The sequence below is a fragment of the Primulina tabacum genome, chromosome 5 (assembly GCF_025594145.1).
Source record: "Primulina tabacum isolate GXHZ01 chromosome 5, ASM2559414v2, whole genome shotgun sequence".
NCBI classification, from domain to species: Eukaryota; Viridiplantae; Streptophyta; class Magnoliopsida; order Lamiales; family Gesneriaceae; genus Primulina; species Primulina tabacum.
This window is the reverse complement of record NC_134554.1, coordinates 16,725,858-16,751,714: the sequence shown is the minus strand read 5'-3', so window position 1 is coordinate 16,751,714 and position 25,857 is coordinate 16,725,858. Positions and strand designations below refer to the sequence as shown.

The 25,857-nt window shown below is 33.4% G+C and overlaps 2 protein-coding genes across 5 annotated transcripts; one reads left to right on the top strand and one right to left on the bottom strand.

Annotated features, from left to right (window-relative positions):
• Window positions 1–3,730: 3,730 nt before the first annotated feature.
• On the bottom strand, window positions 3,731–13,547 carry LOC142547129 (uncharacterized). Of its 4 annotated transcripts, none has more exons than XM_075655237.1 (15): window positions 13,268–13,547; window positions 12,594–12,728; window positions 12,423–12,502; window positions 12,204–12,287; window positions 11,987–12,074; window positions 11,698–11,852; window positions 9,544–11,542; window positions 8,054–8,364; window positions 7,581–7,896; window positions 7,334–7,489; window positions 7,031–7,172; window positions 6,203–6,279; window positions 4,574–4,713; window positions 4,179–4,287; window positions 3,731–4,061 (listed from the first exon to the last, which is right to left on the bottom strand). In XM_075655237.1, the coding sequence occupies exons 1-15, from the start codon at window positions 13,460–13,462 to the stop codon at window positions 3,867–3,869; spliced, it is 4,182 nt and encodes a 1,393-aa protein (XP_075511352.1). In that variant the 5' UTR covers window positions 13,463–13,547; the 3' UTR covers window positions 3,731–3,866. The 4 variants fall into 4 exon arrangements, with proteins under 4 accessions (XP_075511352.1, XP_075511351.1, XP_075511353.1 ...); XM_075655236.1 differs by having other exon boundaries at window positions 12,413–12,495; XM_075655238.1 differs by lacking the exon at window positions 13,268–13,547 and having other exon boundaries at window positions 12,413–12,502; window positions 12,594–12,734.
• Window positions 13,548–21,459: 7,912 nt separating this feature from the next.
• On the top strand, window positions 21,460–25,028 carry LOC142544881 (IQ domain-containing protein IQM6-like). Its single transcript, XM_075651907.1, has 9 exons — window positions 21,460–21,578; window positions 21,976–22,393; window positions 22,469–22,583; window positions 22,665–22,730; window positions 22,809–22,897; window positions 22,976–23,063; window positions 23,249–23,488; window positions 23,870–23,971; window positions 24,045–25,028. The coding sequence occupies exons 2-9, from the start codon at window positions 22,002–22,004 to the stop codon at window positions 24,735–24,737; spliced, it is 1,785 nt and encodes a 594-aa protein (XP_075508022.1). The 5' UTR covers window positions 21,460–21,578; window positions 21,976–22,001; the 3' UTR covers window positions 24,738–25,028.
• The last annotated feature ends 829 nt before the right edge of the window (window positions 25,029–25,857 follow it).

The window sequence follows — 25,857 nt, the reverse complement described above, 5'->3', positions numbered from 1 at the left end:
AATTTTTATTTTTTTTCATATATTCTAATAATAATCATTAATACATTTTTATTTTTAAATTTAAAATTTACCTTTTTCATATATTCTTTTAATAATATTCTATATCTATATCTCTATTATCCTTACCTTCATTTAATAATAATCATTAATACATGTTTTTTTTCATATATTCTTTTAATAATAATCATTAAAAAATATATTTTTATTTTTAAATTTAAAATTTACATAAATTAATACATGTTTTTTTTTCATATATTCTTTTAATAATATCTATATCTATATAAATATATGAATGTGAATTATGAATCTAAATATATCTACAATTCACATTCGAGATCAAATTCACAGAAAATCACTATCATAATGTTATAAATTGTTAGTATTACGAACATTAAGGTAATAATGAGAAGACGAATAGAGATGAGTGTGATTAAATAAAATTAAATTATTAATAAATATTAAGGTCATATAACACATTTTTTTCCCATTTAGAATGTAGATATATTTAGATTACTTATGTATCAACAAAAATACGTGATTGATAGAAAATATTTGTATGTAAGTGATTTCATTGCAAACATTTAAGTTATTTAATCAATTTTCAATATATGATGCTAAATACATATTACTAAATAATATATTATATATTAATCTATTAAATATATGACTTTCATTTGTGAGCTTACTATTATATTAATTTTTTTTTTGTTTTACAATTTTTCATGTTAATGGTGTTATTTAAGTCATTTTTTATCTTAGTTTAATAAGATCATTAATAGTGTATTTAATTCAATCAAACTAATTATTATTTTAATTTACTTTTAAATTTCATTTTAATTACTTAAATTTATACATTGCCGTCAAATAATAATAGGAAGACAAAAGGAGATGAGTCGGATTGAATAAAAATAAATTATTAATAAATATTTAGTCAATTTTTTTATAAATGATGCTAAATAAATATTACTAAATAATATGCTCCATTTGACCATTTTGTATTCTTGCAATGAGAGGAGTTTTTTTACCCTAGCGTTAACATGTTTGATTGTTATATGTCATTTGTATTGATCATGTAATTGTGTTTGGATTGTTTATGTGATTTGTTTGTTTGCACAAAGAAAAGAGAGAACAAAATCAAATATCCAACAAAAATGGTTATTTTTCAATTTTTTATTGTTGAGATATTTTGTTAATTTTTAAACACATAATGCATGTTTCCTGTTTGCTTAGATTACTTGGTTTGAAGTGACTTAGAAAATATTAAAAAAATTGAAATATTTCTTCGTTTTTACCTTATGTATCAGAATATCAAGAGATAATATTTTTTATTTATTGGGGCAATTGCAATTAAAGGAGTTTTTTTACCCTAGCGTTAACATGTTTGATTGTTATATGTCATTTGTATTGATCATGTAATTGTGTTTGGATTGTTTATGTGATTTGTTTGTTTGCACAAAGAAAAGAGAGAACAAAATCAAATATCCAACAAAAATGGTTATTTTTCAATTTTTTATTGTTGAGATATTTTGTTAATTTTTAAACACATAATGCATGTTTCCTGTTTGCTTAGATTACTTGGTTTGAAGTGACTTAGAAAATATTAAAAAAATTGAAATATTTCTTCGTTTTTACCTTATGTATCAGAATATCAAGAGATAATATTTTTTATTTATTGGGGCAAATGTATTTCCAAACTTCTGTCTATAAATCAATATTTAAAATTTTTACGACATTATTATATTCTCTAATCAATTTGTTTTACTTAGATTGATAGAAGGCATTTTAGTTTGAGTTTTTATGTATTTGCTTATATTATTTTTGTAATATTATTTATTATGAAAATAATAGGTGAACTACAAAATTTGGTAGGTCTAAGAGTCCTCTGGTGAACGACAAATATGGATAAATTATTAAAATATATAATATCCAGTAGATTTTTGGCATGCGATTTTGTTCTAATTCAATGATTATGCATGATTCTAAATTTTTATTATATCACAAGTTAACACATGCCTAATATTTTTCTATGGTTTAAGAAAAATTGTATGACTTCCTCCAATATTATCTCGATATATTTCGAGGTGACAACAAGATTGTTTTTGTCTCTTTTTTTAGTCAAAGTGTCTAACCAGCTAATTCATAACATATATGATGGTAGCATAGAAAACCTATCGTCAAATAAATTCACTTAGCCAAATATTGAAATTCAAATAAAATTCTACAATATTTCATCAAATTAATTTTGACTATCATAAAATGCTCATGAAATCTAAATGGTTATATTATTAGATGAGAATCATGAGATATTGAATGATACAAATATTTTGACATATATTTGAATGATATCTCATATGCATATCTTAATTACATTATTCGTATCTCTTCTCAAGATTTTTAAAATACAATAATTAATTTTGTATATCGTTCCACATGATATAAAATATTATAAAACAAAATATAAACTCGATAGAGGAAAATTTGTTTAGTTTCAATGAATAATATAATATTATGTTCTAAACGCAACAAATGAGATTGAAACTATATCATCCTCATGACATGATGCACGCAATCATTATTTCAAAGCTTCCAAAAAATGACGATCAAGATGACTTTCTTCTATTGCGTCAAATTAAATGAGGACACAATTCTAAGATATAGTCATTTGAAGAGATTTCAAGTATTTTTCTCACAGTGATTGAGAAATAGTTGTTAAAAATTTATTAACATTATAGCTATATGTTGATAATATTGATACTAAATTTATAAAAATGATATCACAAATATCACAATATTTGAAGAAGGTGCAACATCATTCATTGGTTATGTTGTTGAAGAATATATAGGTTATACATATTTTTAGTCACACGTGAAAACTTATCACGAGTAAAGCATTTTTTCTTAAGAGTTATAGTTGATGATTGTCAAAAGCGGAAAAATCATTTAACAATAAAAAAATAGTCGGGAAATAAGATTATCAGATAAAAACAATGTAGAAAACAGAAAAAATGGCGTGATAAAGAAGCAAACTACGAGCATGTCAGATCCCCGATAAAGATTGTAAATAACATAATAGATGTTAAAGACGATCAGATACGTGCTGAACATACCAAAATAGTTATATGCATATTATCAAACTACGACAAAGAGTTGTTGAGTTGTCAAAATCAACCAAGAAACATATTGGAAAGTGTGTCAAGTGGATAAGATAATTTATCTGATTCATATACCGTCTATGATCATGATTTTTTATTTTTTATGGCTTAGTTTGTTTCAGTTGATAAATGTTATTAACCATGTTTTAATTCATTTAAATATTATCAAAATTTCGTACATATATTTTCAACAGTTTAGATTTTTACGTGCAACGCACTTACATTTTTCTAGTATATATAAATATAAATAATGAATCAATTGAAATCTCATTTGGAGTGGAGAAAATTCCTGAACCTAGTTCATAGAAGGTTTGTGGGGGTCTTACGTCTACTCACAAAGGGTTAATGGTTTGGATGTCGGGCCGTCTTTGAGTTCGAAATTCAATTACAAAATCTTACAAAACTTGAAATTTTCAATTCAAAACTTATCCTTCAAAATTTTCAGTCAAATATTTTTTCGTTTTCCGAATATACTATTCTCAATTTTTTTTTAACTAATCGACAATCATACGACAACGCGTCATCGTAAAACAAATACATTAGAATAATTTTGGGCAAATATTCTTTTTCGTTCATAATAAAATAAATATGTCTTTATTAAGTCAAGCATGGTGGTATTCATGTGCGCGATCCACACAAAGACATTGTCCCTAACACTAAAATACAGCTAATGTTTCTAAACAAATTTGGACACAAAAAATAGGTAAAATACATTTAGTTCAAGGCATAATGTACTCGTTCAAGCAATCTGACAACCTGATTGACCATAACTGGCATGGATGTTCTCAAACTTAACATTACAGTATTTGGTGAGGCAAGCGGCAATGCCAGCACAACTTCTTGTTGCATGCTTGTTAGCTCCAGGAACTGACTCAGAATGTCACCATCTAGGATCTTAGTTGTCCCACCCTATCCACCAACCCCCAAAAAAATAAAATTCAGTCGATTTCAGTTCCTCTCACACACGAACTTGTGCTTACAAGCACGGAGATAGCGCAAGACGAATTAAATTCAAAAGAGGCTCACCAGATTTTCACGGCTTCGATACTCATTGTGGTCATTTCCTAAAATAGGAGCAGTAAGCGGGTGAATCACCAGCCTAGATTGAACTTCTTCCAGCAACTCATATTCCTCCCTGCAATGAACATATTCATGTGAACAGGCCAAAAAACTACGAATATTCCAAACAATAAATATGATAGCCTCGAAATATTACAGCATAGAGCCATATTTTACACGGAAATATAGTAGTCTTTAAAATCCTAAAAGTGATGCACACGCCCATGGCTAATAAAGAAGCCATTTTCAGAGCTGCTTATTTACAGTCAAGAAAATAACATGGAAAAAAGGGAAGTAATGAAGATGCTTGAACCATGAAAAGAAAAATGAGAAAAAAAGAGATGAACAGATAGATAACATACCTTGTCAAGGGAATGAAGATTATTATGCTGCCCAACAGAGTCGATGCCATGATACAATTATGTGACAGGTTAACAACATTACTAGCAGCATCACAGTCCTTCAGTGGGTCATCTGCTGGGAGTTTGTAGGAAAATGATCCCTGCAGAGGATATAAAACTGAAAAATCACATATGAGAAATAATGATTTATAAAGAACAGTATGTTGTATATCCTAATTATGCCTAGAGAACAAAATTGTTCTTACTAAAACAAAAAGACCTGTATCAGAGCTTTGGTGGGGTGTGTATATTAGGCACGACCCCAACCTTTACATTGTTACAACAGAACTAAGGAGGATAAGTCATCCAGTATAACATAGATGCCATCAAGGTCCTATCACAAAAACTAGTTTGAGGAGACCCAAGGGCCATGAAAAAACTTGTCGCACCAAGGGCTTCCTCGAAGGACCTGAGAAAAAATTTCATCAGACAGACCAGAGATTCGGCCTAAGAACAAGATTTGGCAAGAAATTCCAAATCTTGAATTTCTATAAAGACGCGTGACATCTGCACTTCCATATTTGTAAAAGCCCCTGAATTTTCCAAGCGACTTTTCTTAGTTTCCAGTGACCGGGAAGGCGGTAACCGAAAGTTTATTTGGCTGATACAGAGTTGTGTGTGCTGATATCAACTTCTAACGAAACTTCAAATACAAAAAAGTGATATGTAGAAAAATCACTAGCTCCGAGTCCTGAATTCATGCTTTCAATAAAGTTCTATAATCTGGAACATGCGTACACTTGTTAGGCCCGAACTTGGTAAGCTAAGATTCAGTTTGAAGTACGGTTTGACAGGTGTAAAGAGCCATCTAATGGATAGCTGGAGCATTTACAAGGAGCGTACACGCCTCCAAAGGGTTAAAAACACCCAGCCTTGTAACCCAATTTTATTTTTGGTATAAATATACAAAATTAAAATAAGATAGTATTTTAAATTTTTTGAATTATTTAAAAATATAACCCAACATATATTTTGCCACTATTATAAAAAATTTCAAATATACATGGGAAACACTGACAGGTTTTAAGTCAGGGTTCACCGGTATCGGTTTTACAAGATCAAACTTGGTTTCCGGATTTTGGCTGTTGCCCTTACATTCACGGATAATTTAAAATCATTACGTCAATTAAGAATTACAAGGCATGGTTAACTCACACGGTTGGTAAAACAAAGCTAATCCGAAAAACTTGCGTCAATTTAATGGACAAACGTTTGTGATATGAATCAGCTCATAAAAAGTAATCAAGTTATACTGAGTAAAAAATTGCAAAAATTTCAGGATATCAAAATCTTCAAGAACAGCATGTCATTGGATTTTCTAGCCTTCAACAAACATACCTATGGCTCCCTTCAGTACAATTACTTCTTCAAATTCATAAAGAAAAAAAGAAAAAGCAAGAACCTTACTTCAGTACGACCCTTAATTTACTTACATGATGAACACATTTTACCTACTTTCTACCATATTCTGGTACTCGTGGCATTTCATAAAATACAAGAAAAGGAGGCATGAATTCTCTAGTCCCTGTTATTTAATAAGCATGTTCGCGTCCAAGCTATCAGAAACTATTGGCTCTTAATAAAAATTACCTTCCTTATACTCAAGGAAATCTCCCCCATATAGTAAGAACAACTAACTGTCAAGTTCCGCTCTGGACTTGCATCATCTGTTACAGGAAGTTAATCAAATTCTGTTGATCAAAGATTCAAAATATATATTTTTTGTTTCGGTACGAGGTACACAATAGTTAGATATGGAAGTCATAATATCTTGAACACTCATACACGCACAGCTCTGTATGATTGTGTGAGCACTGAAAATCCACCCAAAGACATATATATATGACTAGCCAGAAAAAATTTACTTACTATATCTACAAATACTAACTGATCAACAATAGGCCCGTCATTTCAATTTATAATATGTATAGGTTCACCATGATAACTAGCAATTCAAAAGTATCTCAAGTAATTGATTACTCTATCATAAAAGTCAGCAAATATCAAACTCAAGGAAGAACTTATTTAACACTGCATTTTTTAAGACTTCTCAAGTCCTCTAGTTGGATAATCAAGTAAAAGGTAAAACACTTCAGAGAAGCAGCTTAAGATGCTCCTAATTGAAAACAAGTCCAAAAGGTCTTGGACAGGATAGCAAAGATTTCCAGTATGCTAACAAAATGAAGTACTCGAAACATAAAAAATTGTTCGAAATTTAAGAATATATTCTGGCACTGGATATGACGATATTAAAAATAAGACGTATCTTTGGTATGATTTTTTTATTGTAATTTTAGTTTAGGAAATATTTCCTATCATATTTAGGAGGGGGAGATATCTTCACCTGTATAAAGTACTGCTTTTTGAATTCTAATTCAAGACACACACAAAACAGAGTTAAAAAACTCTTCAATTTACCTTCTAAATTATTTGCGCATGACATGACAGCAATACTTCCCTTACGATCTGAAACAACAGCAGTATCTACATCCATAAGCATGCAGTCACCAACTAGCCGTTGGACAGGATCACAGTATACTTGCTCCAGTTTTCTGGAATCCTGGACTCAAACAGTAAATGGTAGTTTATTGTAATTCAAAAACAATACTTAATAATATATTTTGATACTACCATCTATAGTATTTAAACTTTTTCCTTTCCATCTTGAAACAGGCAAAATGAAAAAGTTATTACACAGAAACAAACAGTACAGCTGCTGACCTCATGGTACAAATAGAAAAGAATACCATCACGACAATCCCCAACAGCAATTCTGGTAAAATGTGCAGTTAAAGTCATGATTGTAAAACGCGTTCTTCCAACAGCCAATCTCCTGACCCTCTGAGAGTTATCGTTTGGAAAACTGCAAACATAAAACTGAAAACAAAAATGCCACTCTTTAGAAGATCCCCAACAATCTCTGGCCACGAAGGTTTCCCGTAGCAGAATAAAGAATTTCCTGACTTACAGAACTACCAGCAGAAGCCAAGAAATACCGATCAAGGTAAGGGCACACAGCAAGGACCATCCCTGGCCAAATGGTTGAATAAGCTAATCGCAAGTTCCATGCTTCCGTTTCGTTAAGTTTAATTCCATCACAGCTATTATCTTCCAGGCTGCTGCAGAGACTACTGCTTGAAAGATGTTCTGCAGCAAAACCACCAACGTCGGAGAAAGATAAATTTTGTTGGGACAATGAACCAATCTTGGAACATAGTGCTGCAGAACCACCGTCAGAATACTGCATACGTTCAAGGCAAAGAACCACCAAACGACCTTTTGTACTGTAAAAAACACCCCACAGTTACATTCAGCATGTACATAAATTACAAGAACTCCAGAAAATATACTAACTAATTGAAAGCTATACGCCCTAAGTAACAATAATACGAAAACTTCCTGGAAAATCCATAAAATCACTCCAAAAGGTAAATATATAACCTTTCAGCTTCACCACTAGGCATTATGGCCGGACCAGCAGATAGGCTCGTCCCAACCACCAGCACATGCTCATTTCCAACTTTCACAAGATTCATGCATTTCCCTGTTTCCCCAGAATCAAATTTGAAAGATGACAAGAAGCAGCCCGTTACTGGATCCACACAACAGATGTCAGATGAACATGAATCATTATCCAAATCTGTCCTCATGACAAGTAATAATCTGCTCTCATTGTGATATAACACTTTTCTAGGCGTGCCCCCAAGATGAAATTTCTGCACATTGAGCCTTTTACTTGGCACCATTTCCACCTATGACACAATTAGACAGTATCCTGATGTTAAAAGCAATTAGAATAAATTTCTCGGCACCACAAGATTTAAGCCATTATGAGCAAATAGGTGCAAAGGCTAATATAATACCCTTCATTTCTCTCTAACAATGTACATATTGTTTCGGTAAACATTAAATATGTGTATTCTAAAAATAGAAGGTGCATGGCCAAGAAAACTTTTCAAGGGTGAATAACTTCGATGTTTATTTCAAAGGTTAAGGGGAGTAATGAGGAAGGCTCAGCTGGTAAGGAGGAAGGCGTAGCTGAAAATACCAAAGTAACCAACTAATCTATCACAGCGATTTTCTTTTTGTAATTTTTAGCAAATCACCGGGAAGTAGGTCAATGGAAGGCTTTATCTAAAATATTGTGCCTCAGACATTTCATGCAAACATGTTAACAAGCCATCTGCATAGGAATATGACTATTTTGCCACCAGGCAGCGTTCTGCAAAAGATTTGAGCTTTATAAAATGTTCTCAAACTGTACAGATTTATGATGACCAATTACACAAGATGGTTGTAGTTCAGTGCTATATCCAGAATTCTTGTAGAACCTTTTTTATGGAACAAAGTACTACTGAACCACAATTTAGTTCATTACGTTTTCATGTTTGATATTATTCTCACGTATTAAATTAACTGCTTGTACTGGATCCAACATAGAGCTAAATATATAGGATAAATAGCAAAATAGAGAGTAGAACAGTGAAAAAATTAGTACCAAATCATGGGACTCAATTCAACAACTACCTCACCACCATTCCCTTGAAGATGGAGGATATATATGGAAGTTCTTGGCTTCACTTGCAATTTTCACAAAAACCAAAGAAATCCTAATTCAAATATCCATCAAGTAATTTCTGACTCATGAGGTGCTGTACAGAGAATGGGTCATTCTACCGATGGATGGTTAAGAATTGCAATGACCATAATTATGTGGCAAAAGTGATATTTCTCAAAATCAATTTCATGTCCATCTCGATTGCTTCATATAATTATGCGTGGATGCCCTCAACACAGAGAAAGATATGCCCACAAAGAGGCCTTTCGGCTTTCACACCAATTTTGGAAAGTAAAAGTGAAAGGAAAAAGTATTCCAAAGAGGGAAAAAGTTGGAGGCAGAATCAATCAACATCAAGTATAGACTTTTTTACCAGATGAAGACTGTTCTCAGCAACAAATAAAATTCCTCTGGTGCATTCCACTGAACACACAGGAGTGACATGAGTGGAAGGTTGAAAGGAGATGGAGGTATACGAGAGGCTATGTCTTGCAGTATGCACTAACCAAGGCCTATCACTGAGAGCAATCACATCAGCATCAAGGGAATCACTCAAAGAAATCAAGAAAACAGGTGTGATACCAATACGGCGCACCGCAATCAGCTGAAGATTCACTGGAAACTCTCCTTTAACCTTTCCAGATGTACTGGACATGGATATTAGTACTTTATGATTTGGAGATGTAGACTTCAACGTGGCCTGGGTATTCACCATACCTGAACCAACAGAAGACTGTTGACAAGGAGACCTAGCTGATGAAAGTGTAGAAGTAACAGGCCACTCAAACCTAAGAAGCATTCCATTCCTTAATCCCGAAAGAACATACAGACGATCAACAAAGACAAGTCTTACATCTTGAGGAACACAACCACTAATAGTAGCTCCCGTGGTGTTCGTTAATGAAATAACACCTGCAGCAAAAATTTGCAGCCCCTTGTCACATGTAAAGGATACAACTTCCACTGAAGGCTTATGAGTACCGATAACAAACATGTAGCCATTATTTCCATTTGTAAGAGGTGTCATATGGTGGTTATCTCCATAATTTACTAATGATTTATTCTCTTCAAGGTGTTTTTGAGGCGTGGAAAAACAAGACACTTCATTCTGCAATTTCACACACTGCATCTGATATACTTCGTAATGATGTGTCAATGAAGATCTAACACCAAGGATAAATAAGAAGCAGGGACTGGAGGTTGCTACAATGATTATACCATCTCCGACAGCTCCAAGACTTATGGACATATTATCGGGGAACCATGAAGTGCAAATAGGAGATGCTAGAGGAACACCTTTTGGATGCACAGATCCACTAGGCAAACAGAGTCTGACTCCATATTGGTGGATCTGGACCATCACCCCATCCGCAACAAGACCGCAAGCCAAAGTACAGACACCGGGCTGAAAACCAACAGAATCAGTCACATCAGAAAAACTAATGCCAACAGAGAGCACCCTGGTTTCTTCAACGAATGACAGAACAAGAAAAGAATGACAGGGATCAGATGCTTCCATTTTTAATGTCCAAGTACCAGTAATACCCTGATAAATAGGAGCAGTTTTTAACAATTTTTCCACGCTGATACCACTTCGAATGATTCGCAAAGATCCTTCAGGTGCCATCCCAGAGCAGGCAAACATTTGATCAGATTTCTCTTCAGGATTATCAACAAATGCCATATCCAAGATCGGCGCAATATTCTGAATCGGACTTCTGTGGCACAATAATCCCTCTTCAAATTTTAATACCATTCCATCAGTCATGTCAACAAAAGTTGCCACAAATCCACCATCAAGCCATAAAAGAGCCTTAGATGGTAGACCTTTGTAAAGACAAGCAGATAGATTTACTCTGATGCCATCAGACTCAAAAAGAACTTCCATCGCATATATATCTCCAGAATCTGCACTAAAAATTATCCTAGGATTATATGAGTCACCAGGTTCCCAGCTCCACGAGCAGACATAATTGCAACCAGGTTTCACGCTGCTGTAATCATCAATGTTCATCGGGTCATCGTTTTTATTTATGTCACTAAGCTCCAACAACGCAGATGCAGCAACGCTATACATACCTTCTTCATCCATAATATCTGGTATTCTAACAACATGTTCATATTTTTTTTCCTCAAAAGGAGTAAAATTTAAACTTGTTCTATAAACACAAGAAGGGTTATGAGCGTTTCTAAAATCCATCAGGACAACATCACCAGCCCTAAACAGGAAGGCATATCCTCGAACATGAGGGACTTCAACAATATGATGTGCCAAGGGTCCAGCTTCAGCAAACTTATATAATACGTGGATTGCTTGTTCCTCGATGTTCCATTCCAACAAAAGAAGTTCATTCCGATAAAAAGATCCCCTCCTGTAGACAAGAAGAAACCTTCTAAGAATGGTAAATGAATATGTCTTATTTCTCGAATACAACCAAAGCACAAAAAAAGAAATCATTTGGTGCAAAGATAAAATTAAGTGATAGGAAAGTAGTTCTCAATCTCAAAGCTAAGACATATAATATACCTATTTAAAAGAATGGCCAAAACTGGCTTATACTCCTTCCCGGTCTGAGGGTTTTCTTTTGAGATGAAGCACATGCTCCATATAGTTCCAGAGATATTAGTAGAACCTCTATCAGTTTGCAAAAGTCCATCTTTTTCAGGAGGACAAGAGATTTTCTAAAATTAGTAAAACAGGAAAAAAAACGTTAGAACATTTTTGCAGCATTTAATTGAATATAATTTTCACAACGAATTAAGAGGACAGCACTAATACAAAATCAATGGTGGTAGAGTATACGCTAAATTCCAACCTTATCAATGATTTCACCATTGGAGGAAAATGAAAGCGAGAAAATAACCAACTGGTCCTCATACGCACTGGCAGCAACAAAGCAACCACTGTATATGGCAAAGCATTAAACAACCTACATGAATAGCATTTCTAACGGCTCTGAGTGGAAACTGATGTAGCTATTTATCGTTGGCAAAACTCTAAATATAAACAACAATAGCCAGGGACTAAATCACCTGGAATCAACAGTCAACATCCTTCCACCTTCATGTCTCGAGTTTCCAGGAGCAGAAAGTTGTAAATGAGTCAATGGGAAAAACCTGCAAGATTTAATTAATTAATTAATAAAAAAGCAGCCACTGTCAGAACACTACTTTGTGAAATAAGCCTGAAGCTTCAAACTAGAAAAAATGATTTCAAGAAAAAGATAGCAATAAAATATCACCGAATAGAACCTGTGCATTTCATTGCAAAAGGAAAGAATCGACAGCTTCCCGGAATCAGAAATGACAAGCAATATATCCTTCCCTAGTAACTACCAAACAATCAATCAATTAATCCTTAACAATTAACAATTTCCAAGAAAAAAATTGGTAAATGAAAAAAGAATGAATTAGCATAAAAACCTTTGAACCCTGTGCTTGAAATCTCTCATTCCAAGGAAGTACTGCAATATCTTTTATTGTACCAAACACGGGTTGTTCGGTGATAGATTGCACAACGCCGTCTTCATCTATTATCGCCAGCTCTATTGATGTCTCCTGAAACAAGGTTCGGCACAAAGTGAGAATTTCATGGCTGCATCTCTGAAAGATTTAGTCCAGCTCAATAGAAGTTATTGATTAAGGTTCATCAACAACTTGAAGTCCTATAAGGCAATTTTGTGATTCTTTCATGACATGCTGAATATGGTAGATGCTGACATGCACATTTCTTGGTCATGGTCACAGAGAAATAGAATCTAGCCACTGATAAAATACACAACATACATTAAGTTTCCAAGAAAAATGGAACAAAAATCGCTCAATTTGTTCAGAAAAAGCATGAGCATTGTTACTGTTTCGAACAAAACCGATAGGGTCCTTGGACTCAATCAATCGCCAGTATGAAAACCGACGATCTTTCCATGAAAATCAATAAAAAATTACAAAACAAAATGATTGAACCTAGTGAAATCAAATCACACGAACACAAACACCAAAAAGTAGCACAACGGCTTAAATGCTTACCTCGAATTTCTGATAGGCAATCAAAAAACACTGCGAGCAAATAAAATTCACATACAAACACAAACAAAAACCTTGCCGAAGACGACGTCGTAGGAAGAGGGGGATCGGAAGTGACCGCGGACAGCTTGAAGAACGACGCTGCCTCTGAGGACCGTCTTCGCCAAATAACAAGCTCCGGCGTTGCTGTTGGAGGCTGATCGCGAGTTACAGTTAGTGTTTTGCCTTGCTGATGTTGATGAAGAAGATTCATGTTCCGATACCGCCATCGGAAGGTTCGGGATAAATGGAAATTTTCGGAATCAAATTATTGCTTCTGCGAGTCCCCTTTACCTTGTTTGCGGTCGGTCGATATTGTCCCTTGGTCTTTTATTTGATATAATATAATATAATAAAAATTCAACAAAATATAATAAATCCCTGTTTAGATAAAGAAAAATCAAGAATTTTCTCGGTGTCTTAATATATCAAATACATAAATTTAAGTCCTCATTAACCTTTTCATACACAGGAGTATGCATATTTTCTCTCATATACATTTCTTAATTTGAGTCCGAGTGCAAAAAAACTTATGATACCCCTAATTTGATCGTTCATATACTAACATGTGCAAAAACATATCGATTTTGAGTCACATCATAATAATAGTTGATGTAGCTCCAAAAAAATAAGACATTGTTGGTGTCTAGTTCCCGAGCTAGAAGCCTTCTCTCCAGAGATAATGCCTGAGATCTACAGGTAATGACCGAACTCCAACAGTGGAGCTCTGTCGCACAAACTCGAAACAAAGAAATTGTGAATGGGATGTCAGAAGAATTTTGCAGCGTGACTACTCCCATGCTCAAATATCTATTGGACATATGAAAGAGAGAAAACTAAAGATACAAGTATAACACTTCCTTGAGGGGGATTTATTTCCTCGAACTTTGCCTACCTTGCCACCCACCAAAAACTTGATCTTCTGATGGCATGACAAGGTGATGGCCATGAAGGCAATCATGGTCGGCATTCTGAGGATGATATTATACGAAAGAGGGGCCTCCACAATCGTGAAAAGTGTCAACCTCGTCTTTCTCAGGCCATCTGATCCCATTGAGAGGGGCAGTGTGATCTCTCCCTTTGGGAAAACGTTTTGACCTGCAAATCCAAATAGAGCAATGTGCACGAGCTGTAGTTTGTATTCTTCCAATTCCATTTGGTCGAATGCCTCTCATAAAATGACGTTAGTGGGGATTCCTGAATCCACCAACACGCATCCACTTCATAATTGGCTACTGTGGCCCAAATGACCAAGGCATCATTGTGAGGAGCTCATACTCCCTCCGTGTCTCTTGGCCCAAAACTGATCACGGGCCCGTCTTATTGAACCACGTTTACTTCCTCCAAACTCCCTTTCTGCTCCACGCCTTTTTTGCCTGATTAGAGTCGACATCAGTCGACCCTCCCAAGATCATGTTGATGACACCTGGGATGGGTTTGTCTCGGCGTTCTCCTTCATTCTGTTCTCCTCTCCTCCCTCCTTTCTTCTCTCCTTGACAGCTAGTTACAGGTCGTGGGACAACCTGTTGCCCTTGGTTCCTCTGAATCCAAAGGAACCCCACGCCCGCTTCCTTAGGTTCCTGTTGTTGGTACCTTCATACTCAATCAACAAGGACTTCACTTGGGTATTGTTATTGATGGCTTTCTCTAAATCTTTCCAATTTCTAGAACTCACTGGTGTCGTAACCGTATTGCCAATGGAATGAACATACTTTCCAGAAGTTTGTTTCAAAGTGTCCTTCAGTCGAGGTCGCCTTTGGAAAGCTTGTTTTTCTTCACAGAATTGCAAAATTTTCTTTTGAGACTTTCAGGGGTGTGTAATGAGAAAAACGCCTCAATAATCCCCCTTCTCTCCCGATATATTCTCTTTCCATAGAGGTGGCTTATCCCCAAGCTTTCCTTTATCTCGTTTGTCTTCCCGTTTTTGTTTTTACACCTCATCCACATTGTTATACTTTTCCGCCCGGCTCAACAGATCATCAAAGTCTAGCAGCGGATTCTTTCCTAGGGATTAGAAGAGGTCTCCACCTCGGAATCCCCGAGTAAAGGTTGTCACTCGGACCTCGACAGGACACCTAAGTACCACGACTTCCATGGTGTTAAATATTTGAATGTATTCCCTTAGGGGTTCATCCATGGCCTGCTTGACATCAAACAAATCAAAGATGGTATTTCTATTCCTCTTATTGTTACTAAAGTGATGGAGGAAACTGCTGTTGAGTTTTTACGAACGAGGTGATTGTCTCGAGCTCAAGCTTATCAAACCATTGCTGGGCGGCAGCTCCTCTTAGAGTATTGCGTACCGTTGTCGTAGGCCATTTAAAACTGTTGTAACTGAGGGTGTTGTTGAAAGTGCGGTCAACGACAACGGTTTAAAATTGTTGTCTTTTCTATCATTTGCGACGGATTAGTGCATTAGCGACGGATTTACCGTCACTAAAATTAGCGACGATTTATGAAAATCCTTCGCTAAAATTAGGGACAGACATCATAAAAAACCGTCGCTAATTAGTGACGGTTTATAAAATTAACGACAGATTTTTATAGAGTCCGTCGCTACTTTTAGCGATGGTTTAACATGATGTTCGTCGGTAATTTTTTCAGTAAAATAAAAAAAATTACTACTAATAATTTAATAAATCTAAAAAAAAACTTACAATCTGACTACGTTAACAATATTTATGATCTTAACTAACACTTAAAAATTTACAAAAAATTGAAGCGAAAAAATTTACCCTAAATCGAGATTAAAATAGTCTAAGAGAGAGAAATTTTAAGTGTTGTGAAGTGGTGTGGAGGAAAATGGACCGACAATGCGGATATTAATCGAAAATTTGCGACGGTTTTTGGTGAAATTGTCTCTTTTGACGACGGTAATTTGATAAACCGTCGCTATTAGCGATGATTAAACAAACACTGTCACTATTCGCGACGGTTGTTTACTAATCTATTGCAATTAGCGACAGTTAACCAAAAACTGTCGCGATTAGCGAAAGTTAAGCAAAAACTGTCACTATTCGCGACGGTTCTACTTAAAACCGTCCCTATATATAGCAACGGTTTCACAAAATCGTCGTTAATTTAAAATTTGCGACGATTTTGCTGAAACCGTCGCTAAATCTAGGGACGGTTTTAGCAAAATCGTCGCTAACTATGACAATAGTTCAATAAAATCGTTGTTGTTTGTCCAAAAAACACGCTAATCGTCAACAGTTTTCTAAAACCGTTGTCGATTGTAAAAAAAAACGCTAATAGACAATGATTTATAGAACCGTTGTCTTTGACCCTAAAAAAACGCTCAAAGACAACGGTTTTTATACGACAACAGTTTTCACTAAAACCGTTGTTAAAAAGTATACTGCGTTGTTGGTTTTTTCTTGTAGAGATTGCTCAAGAAGCTTCTTCCTCTTCATTCTCTTCTTCATACTTCTCGTCTTGCATCTCCTTCCATTTCTCCTTTGACACATCTTCCTCATGAAAAGACTGCTTTTTTCTTGCTAAATCTTTTATTCCACAACTTGTCACACTATTATCTTGATCAACTGGTCCTCAGCCCGATTTATCCTCCTTTTTGATCTCATGCACCAAAGTTCTCCTTTTCTCGATAATTATTCTTAGAACTAGATTTTTGAGTAACAATCATATCTTCATCTTAGATTTAGTTCCCACATATGACACCAATGAAGCATCTCTAAACAAATAGGGTAAAGTTGGTTTCTAATCCACGGATAGTGCTCGAGATCTACAGGTAATGATCGAGCTCCAAGAGTCGAGCTCTTTCTCGCACTCAAACAACAAATTCGTGAATATGACGCCAGAAGAGTTTTTGACGTGGCCACTCCAACGCTAAGTCACTTTAGAGCTCATGAAATTAAGAAAACTAAAAATACTAGTACACACAAGTTGTCATATGAACTGATACCTTCCCAAATGTGTAAACTTTGTCATTTATAGGGAGAAAAGAAATGATGACATCGAAACCAAATTTTTTAGGATTTGTACTTTGATCCGACATCCAATAGCACCGCATTAATTGGCTTCATTCCTACTAAGGTCCAGACTAGATATTTCTTCCTTACTCTTGTAAAGTTTGCCCTACGCTGCTAGTTCATAGACTGACCTTCCCATGATTACGGACTAGATCAACTCCTAATCTGCGGCACCGGCTAATCTTCCCATTACCCGAACAAAGTTTGTACTCTCGGGACAATAACCTCTTCTTGAACTAAGTCTTAGCTTTTTATGTTTGGCTTGGGCATGACCTTTTAATTCTACCAGCTCGGTCTCGGATCCTCCACTGCGCATTTATGCTTGCTAACTTCCCAACCTCAAGCATTCCATCTCAGTTCAAAGAGTCATGCCTGCGAGATCCATCTTAGTCACCTCGGCCAGTTGCCTAAATCAAGTCGGTCTGAGTACCTTGGCCTAGGTCCCGTGAGAGTCAATAAATACTTGGGCCATCATTAGTTTATAGTCAATTTTGATTCAAACTTCCATAAGTGACTTAGAATTCATTAACCTAGATATACAATCTTTTTTTTAAAAAAAAAAACTAGACTCAAGTCCAATTAATTTACATCTCTAAATTGGACAATTTTCATTTAGCAATGATGGAAGTGCTAATTAATTTGTCTAGATGAAAAGAAGTTTTAGTTTTTACGTGTGCATGAGTGCTAAAAACTAAGTTTGTTAATATATATGTCCACCAATTAATCTAGTTCAACACCATGGTTGAAAACATTCTACTATATTTTTATTACTAGCAGCAAAGCACGTGCGTTGCACATGGGTAATGAACTTAAGTATACTATGAGTATTGATAATAAATTTGCAAATGAATGTATACACATATTTTTTCCACAAATTATTCAATAACAAATATTATTTTAAAGATAATATATCATTTTAAACAATCATAGTTTAGTTTATTCAATCCTTTTCTTGTATGATTTTCAAATCTTTCGGTATTTTTTTCATCTTTTTATTTTATGTTTCCTGCTTCTTTCTTTGATTAAATTCAGCAATCATATCATCATATCCAATTTTCATTTTTCTTTTTCGTTATCGGATTTAATTTTGATTAATTTCTTTGTTGCTTGCATGTTTTTCCTATGTCTTCTTGTTTTGTTTATTTGAGTTGTTCACACCGCAAGTCTAATTTCATTTTATTTTTCTTGTTTTGTTTTGAAGTCTCACTATGTTTATCCATATATTATATTATATATTATATCTATTTTGTATTAAGAATATAATTAAGTGTATGAATTAATTGTTAATGAAAAGAATATACGCCTGAATTTTGAAGTATAATGAATAGAAAACACTGAAAAATATGGAGTGATTAAAATAGATGTGATGTATATATTAATTTTAAAATTATTGATATAATTACTTGATATAAAAATTAGGAGAAAATACATGAAAATTCAAGACTAGATACTATATTAGAAAAAAACTCTCTCGGGGTAAGAGATGTAGATAGATATTTTATTAGGAGTGAAAAAAATTCATCATCGGAAAATTCCAAAATATAACTGTATTTTCTTCCTTTAAAAAAATTTAATAGAGCACCTCCTAATCTTTAGGCACAAATATTAATATTTCAAAAGTTACTAAATATTTTTTAGATTTAAGTCTAACATATTAAAAAAAAGAAAAAAATATGCATATATTCACATAATTTAAAAACTAATTTATAATATATACACACACATAAAATATATGTAATCATTAAAAAAAATATAGTAAAACAATATTTTGAATAATGTCAAATATTACAAAAATAATTAAGCTACTGCCACTAAATTTTTAATTAATTTTGTTGTATTTATAAGTCCATGTAATAGTTAAAATTACCTTAAGAGTTATTTTAAAAAAAAACTTTTAAAACAGTTAATAATATCAAATATTACAAAGACAATTAAGAATTGATAGAAAAAAATGACGAGAGCTTTCAATTTTTTCAATTAAAATTTAGAATTTATGATTCATGGTTTCAAAAAAAATAAAAATAAAATAAAATAATTTATTTTCTTTACTGAAACATTTTATCAATGAAAGTTTTCTTGAATAATTTTCATCAATTGTTTGACTTAATGTATTTAAGAAAAATTTCAAATTCAAACTTTATTATTTAATTAAATTAATGTAAAATTAATTGAGTCATGATAGAAATAAATTTTGCAGGATAAAAAGTTTCACTTTACCAAAAGTTATAACTTATAGTAACAATTTTTAAACGTTAACTCAAATCTTTTAAAATCATACAGTAGCTCAAACATCACGTTTTAATTACTTTATCCAACAGTGACAATTATTGCACCCCAATAATTCCACGCTTTGCAATCAATGAGAATCGTACACGTGATATTGGCCCTGATACCAATTGGAGAACTAGACATTTGTCGCTTTACCAAAGCTATAGCTCATGATGATAATATTGCAACTCAAAATATTTTAAACTATATAATAACACAATCATCATGGTTCGATCGGTGTATCCAGTAAGGATAATTATTACACTCCAATAATCTCACTCCCAATAATTACACTATTTGCAATATGTGAGAATCGATCTCATGACTTTGGCTTTGATATATACTAATTGCAGGGTCATGCACTTGCCGCTTTGTCAAAAGTTATAACCGATGGTAACGTTGCAACGCTAACTAAAATCTTTTAAAATCGTAAAGCAACTCAAACGTCATGTTTCGATTGTTCTACCTAGCATTAACAATTATTGTACCTAAAAAATCCGATATGGACGTTAGTTTACATTCTAGAAATCATTTCTCTAAATCAAATATATTCCCGCTAATCAAAAAATGTTATCAAACACAAAGTAATACCAATTAATGGTAATAATAATTTAAACACAAATATTAATTATTGGGGTGACAACCCTATGCCCTCACCTTTGCTCCATTATGTTGCAATCATAGTAATAACAAACAATGAATTAGTAAATATAACTTAGTTAAATTAGTAAGCGATTAATATTAAATAACAGTTTGTTATTTTTAAACGTGGAAATTTGTTTTTTATGTATAAAAATTTATCATATATAATGAGAAATTAATTAATATGTAGAAAAGAAGAAATTTTTTTCTTTATGTATAAAATTTCATCATATACAATGAGAAATTAATTAATAGGTTTAAAAGAACAAACAAGACAATAAATCAATACATATGATTTCGTAGTAGAATAATACCAATACAATTTTAATTTGTATTAATTATGTCTAGAACCCAACTGAAAATTGGATAACAAAATATATAATAATAGTAAATTTAACTTTACAAACATTATTATATAAAATATTATCGTAACACATAATGAATCATAAGTGAAATCACCAAATTATTGAGCTATTATTTATTTAATTATTACTTAAATCAATTTATTAGAATTTGTCAACATTTAGCATTTCTTATCATCTACATAAAAATATCAAGAGCTTCATAAATTTTTTGATATTACATAATAAAAATAATTTAAATACATAAAAAATTATTAAGTTCTTAAAAAAATTATTTTATAATAATCTATTCTGCGCAATGAGAGATACAAATAGCAAAACCACAATTAAAAAATAATTTCTTAAAAAAATAAATTGATAAAATTATTGCCAAACCGCAATCATGGAATAACTCAATTAATATTCTACGTTAAAAAATATTCTTACAAATAATATTTAACATATTTCAATATCTTCATCATGTATGATGCTTCTTAGTAAAAATCAACTTGTAATAAAAGTGATGTATTTATATGTAAAATAAAATAAAAGATAAGATAGAAAAATTAAATATTCATTAGCAATCATGAAGAAATCAACTCGTTTTAGTAACCAATTTTAGTAGCAAAAAAGAAAAATCATTGGTAAATCGATGAATTCAATATGTATTAATTAATATCCATAGTAATTTAAGATGAATAATAAATTAAAAAAAAAAAACTCATTTAAAAAAACTATTGATTTAATTTTCTAACTTAAATGAACAAATGTATATTAGAAAATTCACAATTAGAACGTCATATATTTATATGTTCCTTATATGTTAGATTATTATTATTATAGGAGTGGAGTATCGAGTATAACCCACACCTCAAACAATTTTCTATTATGAGTTCTATATTTGCTCTTCTCCATAATTCTCTAACCTCCTATAAATAGTAAGATAGTTGTTTTCCAAGAACACTAACATTCCGAACAAATATTGATACGCACACAGAGACAGGGAGAGCTTTGTGTTTCCATCATATTAAAGGGGACCCCTCTCCCACCCGCCTTCACATCCTTGTCTCTTTATGTTTCTCATTAGATTTCAACGAAGATTTGAGGTAATGTTACGTACAAATTCAATCCTCTTGCAACCATTTGGTGGTGATGTTTTTTTCTTTACGGTGGTTGTTTGCACTTGGAAAATATTAAATCATATACATTCTCGATGTTGGTTCATGCATTTGATAAATGTATTTTGATTGATTCAACTTTTTTTTTTCCAAAAAAAAAATAATTTTTTTCTTGCATGATTGCATAATTACCAATGGGATGCTATGATTTTTCCCTTCTAAATGTGGAGAATATGATGGGCATTTCTCGTTTATGTTAGCATCGGGATTCTAGTTTTCTTCCTTTTAACTCATTAATTGATTAAATTTGTGAATATAGCAAGAAATCAATCTACCAGAACATTCTCATTGGTATTAATATCATGAATTGAATGCATTCATGCAGATTGGTTGCTTCTGGTTTTGAGAGAAATGGGAATGGCATTTGCCTATTCTTTGGATGATCTGGATAGTCGGTTAGTAAGATCTGTCAGTTTTGGAGGTAACAACGCGAGGATTGCTCCATCTGTTGGCTTTAATGTTGGAGATTCTAAATTGAAAGCTTCCGGTTCTGCTAATATGATCATCGAAGGATCCCTCAGCTTTAAAAGGAGGGAATTAGAGGCCAAAATCTCCATCCAGGATCCAGAAGAGCGTGCACCAATGAGCTTGACCTGTAGCTACAAATGGCCCATACTAAAAAAACCACTGCAATATTCCGACAATGAAAGACATCTGGCTGCTGTGAGGTTGCAAAAAACATACAAGAGTTTTCGTACCCGAAGGCAACTTGCAGATTGTGCTGTTCTGGTGGAGCAAAGATGGTACTACCCTTTATGCTTTAGCTAATATAACATCACATTCTATTGTGCTCCTGATTTAGAATGTTTATCATTTAGGTGGAAGCTTTTAGATTTTGCTGAGCTCAAACGTAGTTCTGTATCATTTTTCGACATTGAGAAACCTGAAACAGCTATTTCACGTTGGTCAAGAGCAAGAACAAAAGCTGCCAAGGTTTTGTATGTGCATTTACTCGCCGCACTTCGTTGTTTTTAAAATTTCTTACGATCAAAACTCTTGCTTTTTTAATGTTAGGTGGGGAAAGGTTTGTCAATAGCTTATAATGCCCGGAAACTGGCTTTGCAGCATTGGCTTGAGGCTGTAAGTTTCAGTGTTTCGAGTAGTTTTCAATGGATGCTTCATTTATGAAATCATAGCATTTTTACATTGTGCTTTTAGATTGATCCTAGACACCGGTATGGCCACAACCTACAATTTTACTATATCAGCTGGCTCCATTGTGATAGTAAACAACCCTTCTTCTATTGGTAACTTTCATGTACTACCCAGTGAACAAGTCTCATTTGTCTACATCTATCTATGACACAGTTTACTTTGAACTTCAGGCTAGACATTGGAGACGGTAGAGAAGTAAATCTAGAGAGATGTCGTAGATCAAAACTTCAACAACAGTGTATCAAATATCTTGGTCCGGTAAGCTGCACAAGCCCATATATAAGTTACTGATTTCGCTGAATGTATATATCCATGCCACCTAGTTTTTAAAATTCGAGTTATCGCTGAAACCTCAAAATGGCTAATAATGTGAAATAGAAAAGAATTGCCTTTCCTCCTGACTAGATTGAATTGAGAAAATTACTCCTTATTCAACCTTGTAGATGGAGAGACGTGCATATGAAGTTATCATAAGTAACAGGAAGTTGATATACAAGGAAAGTGGCAAAATTCTGGACACAAGGGAGGAGCCAGAAGATGTAAAATGGATCTTTGTGCTCAGTGTGTCCAAAATCTTGTACGTAGGACAGAAGAAGAAGGGTACTTTTCAACATTCCAGTTTTTTAGCAGGAGGTGCAACATTATCTGCTGGACGATTGGTTGTAGAAGATGGTGTTCTTAAGGTAAGAATGTAACACAACCATCTTTTTTTTCTTTTCTTTTTTTCCATATTTTCTGCAAATGTTTTTCGTCTCCAAAAGTCAAAAGAAACACTATCATGTATTTGATATTCCTACCCTCATATATATTTTCTCTTTTCTTAGGATATTCCAATATAATAATTACTTTTAACTAAATTTTATGATATATTAAAATTTTGAATAGTATTATCCAATAATTTAGAGGACATTTATAGTAACAGTTCCATTTTCCTAAATAATGCTACACAAGCCCGTCTGTTTTCTTTAGTTAGTATTTTTTTTAATGCTTTATTTAGTATGTTTGACGACTATCTGCAAATGGTGAAGTGACCTTAAATGTATGATCTGTTGTTTTGGACACAGGCAGTTTGGCCTCATAGTGGACACTACCTCCCAACAGAAGAAAACTTCGAGGAATTCATGGCCTTTCTTATGCAAAACAATGTTGATCTCAGTGTCGTTCAAGTAAGATCCATTATGCTCTTTGGTTTTACTTTATCAAACGTGAATTCTTAATACTAAATTGACTATTTTGCAGAAAGAACCAAGTGATGAACTTGAAGTTTGTGTTGGCCTGCGTAGCAGCATATCAGTACCAGATTTCCGGTATGCCAGAGAACACAACACCAAAAATGAAAACGTAGAGGACTCAAGGCAAAAACATTCGAAGGATGATGAAAATATACAACCCCCAATATCAAGATGGTCCAGGAAACTACAGTCGAAAATCACTCTCCTTCAAATTCCAAAAAAGGAAGAGGCAGTAGAGTTGTTCAGGACCCCAAAACCAGGGTCTCCTTATGCTCTGGAGAGTCCATTGGACGATGGGTATGAGACAGCAGATGAATACCTATCAGACTCAGAGTTTTCGTTCTCCAAGCATAACTTATTCGATCAAGATATTGAAGAAGAGGAATATGAAAAACATGTCCCTCAAGAAAAGATAATAAAGAGGATAAACTCGCACAAAGGGATGAAGTCCTATCAGCTGGCTAATCAATTATCTTGCAGATGGACAACAGGAGCTGGACCACGAATTGGATGTGTGAGGGATTATCCTTCAGAGCTCCAGTTCCGTGTACTAGAAGAGGTAAGTTTGTCTCCCAGAAGTGCATTTTCATCACCTCGTAGAAGTGCAAGACCAAATGTTAATGTGGGAGGGAATTTTACTCCAACCAACACCACATCTGCATGTAGAAAGAAAAGTTCACTGGCTATAGAATCATCATAATTCATCCATACAAAAGAGGAAGAATTGGTGTCATTGTCAAGTGCAGTCTTGGGGTGTAGAAAACATTCTCTTCATGATTTTGTTTCCGTCCCTCTGTCCTTGGTTGCTGTGCAGAATTCATTATGTATAAATATTGTAGAAATTTTTGCTAGAATTTGCTGGTGTTTTTATGCTCTAGCACTCAGATATATTCCAAGTATGAATTATATAAGTTTAGAACTGCTAGTTTCTATCCTCGTTATATTCCTATTGTAATACCAGCTCCGACTTTAATATATCAATTTTTTTATGTTGAATCAAAAGCTATGTACAAATTTATAAAGTAGTGTACATGTATAGCTAAATAAATTTTATAAGGTATTGCTCGATATGGTTGATAAAAGAGTAATTAATTGTTCGACTCACACTCAATGTATACAACAAACATAATATAGTGACATTACATATCATATCATTCGATTTTTCATCACTTAAATTATGCATCGATATCATTGAATAATTTCATGCTACGTACCAAACAATCAATAGATTTCTAACAAAATCTACCATTCTAATTGGAAAGACTTTTCTGGGTTGGATTAGATCATGATGTTTTTATTTGCAAACTTCTTGACTTTCTCATAAAGGTTTTCAACATAATCCTCTGATCTCATATTGCAATGTTATTTAATTTATGAAATATGCATAGGTCTGAAAACCCCCAAAGCACTGGTGGTGTTCTGTTAAAAAAAATTTGAAGATCGTGTACAGATTTATTGGGTCGCGTATATAACTACTAAATTATGTAAACACTTAACAAGTAATTCATACTTCTCGATAAATGAGAATGTATATTCTATTTGATTTTCATTGATAACTGGATTCAAAGAAAACCAGTTTACCATTTTAAAATTGTTTCATATTTATATGAATGAATTAAATATATATTTTGAAAAATTATTGGAGCCAAGTAAGTTTCCTAGCCACTCCAACTATCCACAACCCTGTAATATATCGTGAAATCCAGGCTGGACCGATCAACAACAAATCTCCCTTAAAGTGCTACCTTGTCAGAAGCAAAATCTATCTATAGTTAGAGTTCAGCCATCTTCTCGAAATATATCCACCAGTTGCTTCAAAG

Excerpts from the sequence above, each read along its gene's own strand:
- LOC142544881 (XM_075651907.1), top strand. The coding sequence starts at position 22,002 with ATGGGAATGGCATTTGCCTATTCTTTGGATGATCTGGATAGTCGGTTA. Across the intron at positions 22,394-22,468 it reads GTTCTGGTGGAGCAAAGATG|GTGGAAGCTTTTAGATTTTG; the intron begins GTACTACCCTTT and ends TTTATCATTTAG. Across the intron at positions 22,898-22,975 it reads AAACAACCCTTCTTCTATTG|GCTAGACATTGGAGACGGTA; the intron begins GTAACTTTCATG and ends TTTGAACTTCAG.
- LOC142547129 (XM_075655236.1), bottom strand. The coding sequence starts at position 13,462 with ATGGCGGTATCGGAACATGAATCTTCTTCATCAACATCAGCAAGGCAA. Across the intron at positions 8,365-9,543 it reads CTGAGAACAGTCTTCATCTG|GTGGAAATGGTGCCAAGTAA; the intron begins GTAAAAAAGTCT and ends ATTGTGTCATAG. Across the intron at positions 7,490-7,580 it reads TGGCTTCTGCTGGTAGTTCT|TTTTATGTTTGCAGTTTTCC; the intron begins GTAAGTCAGGAA and ends TTTTGTTTTCAG.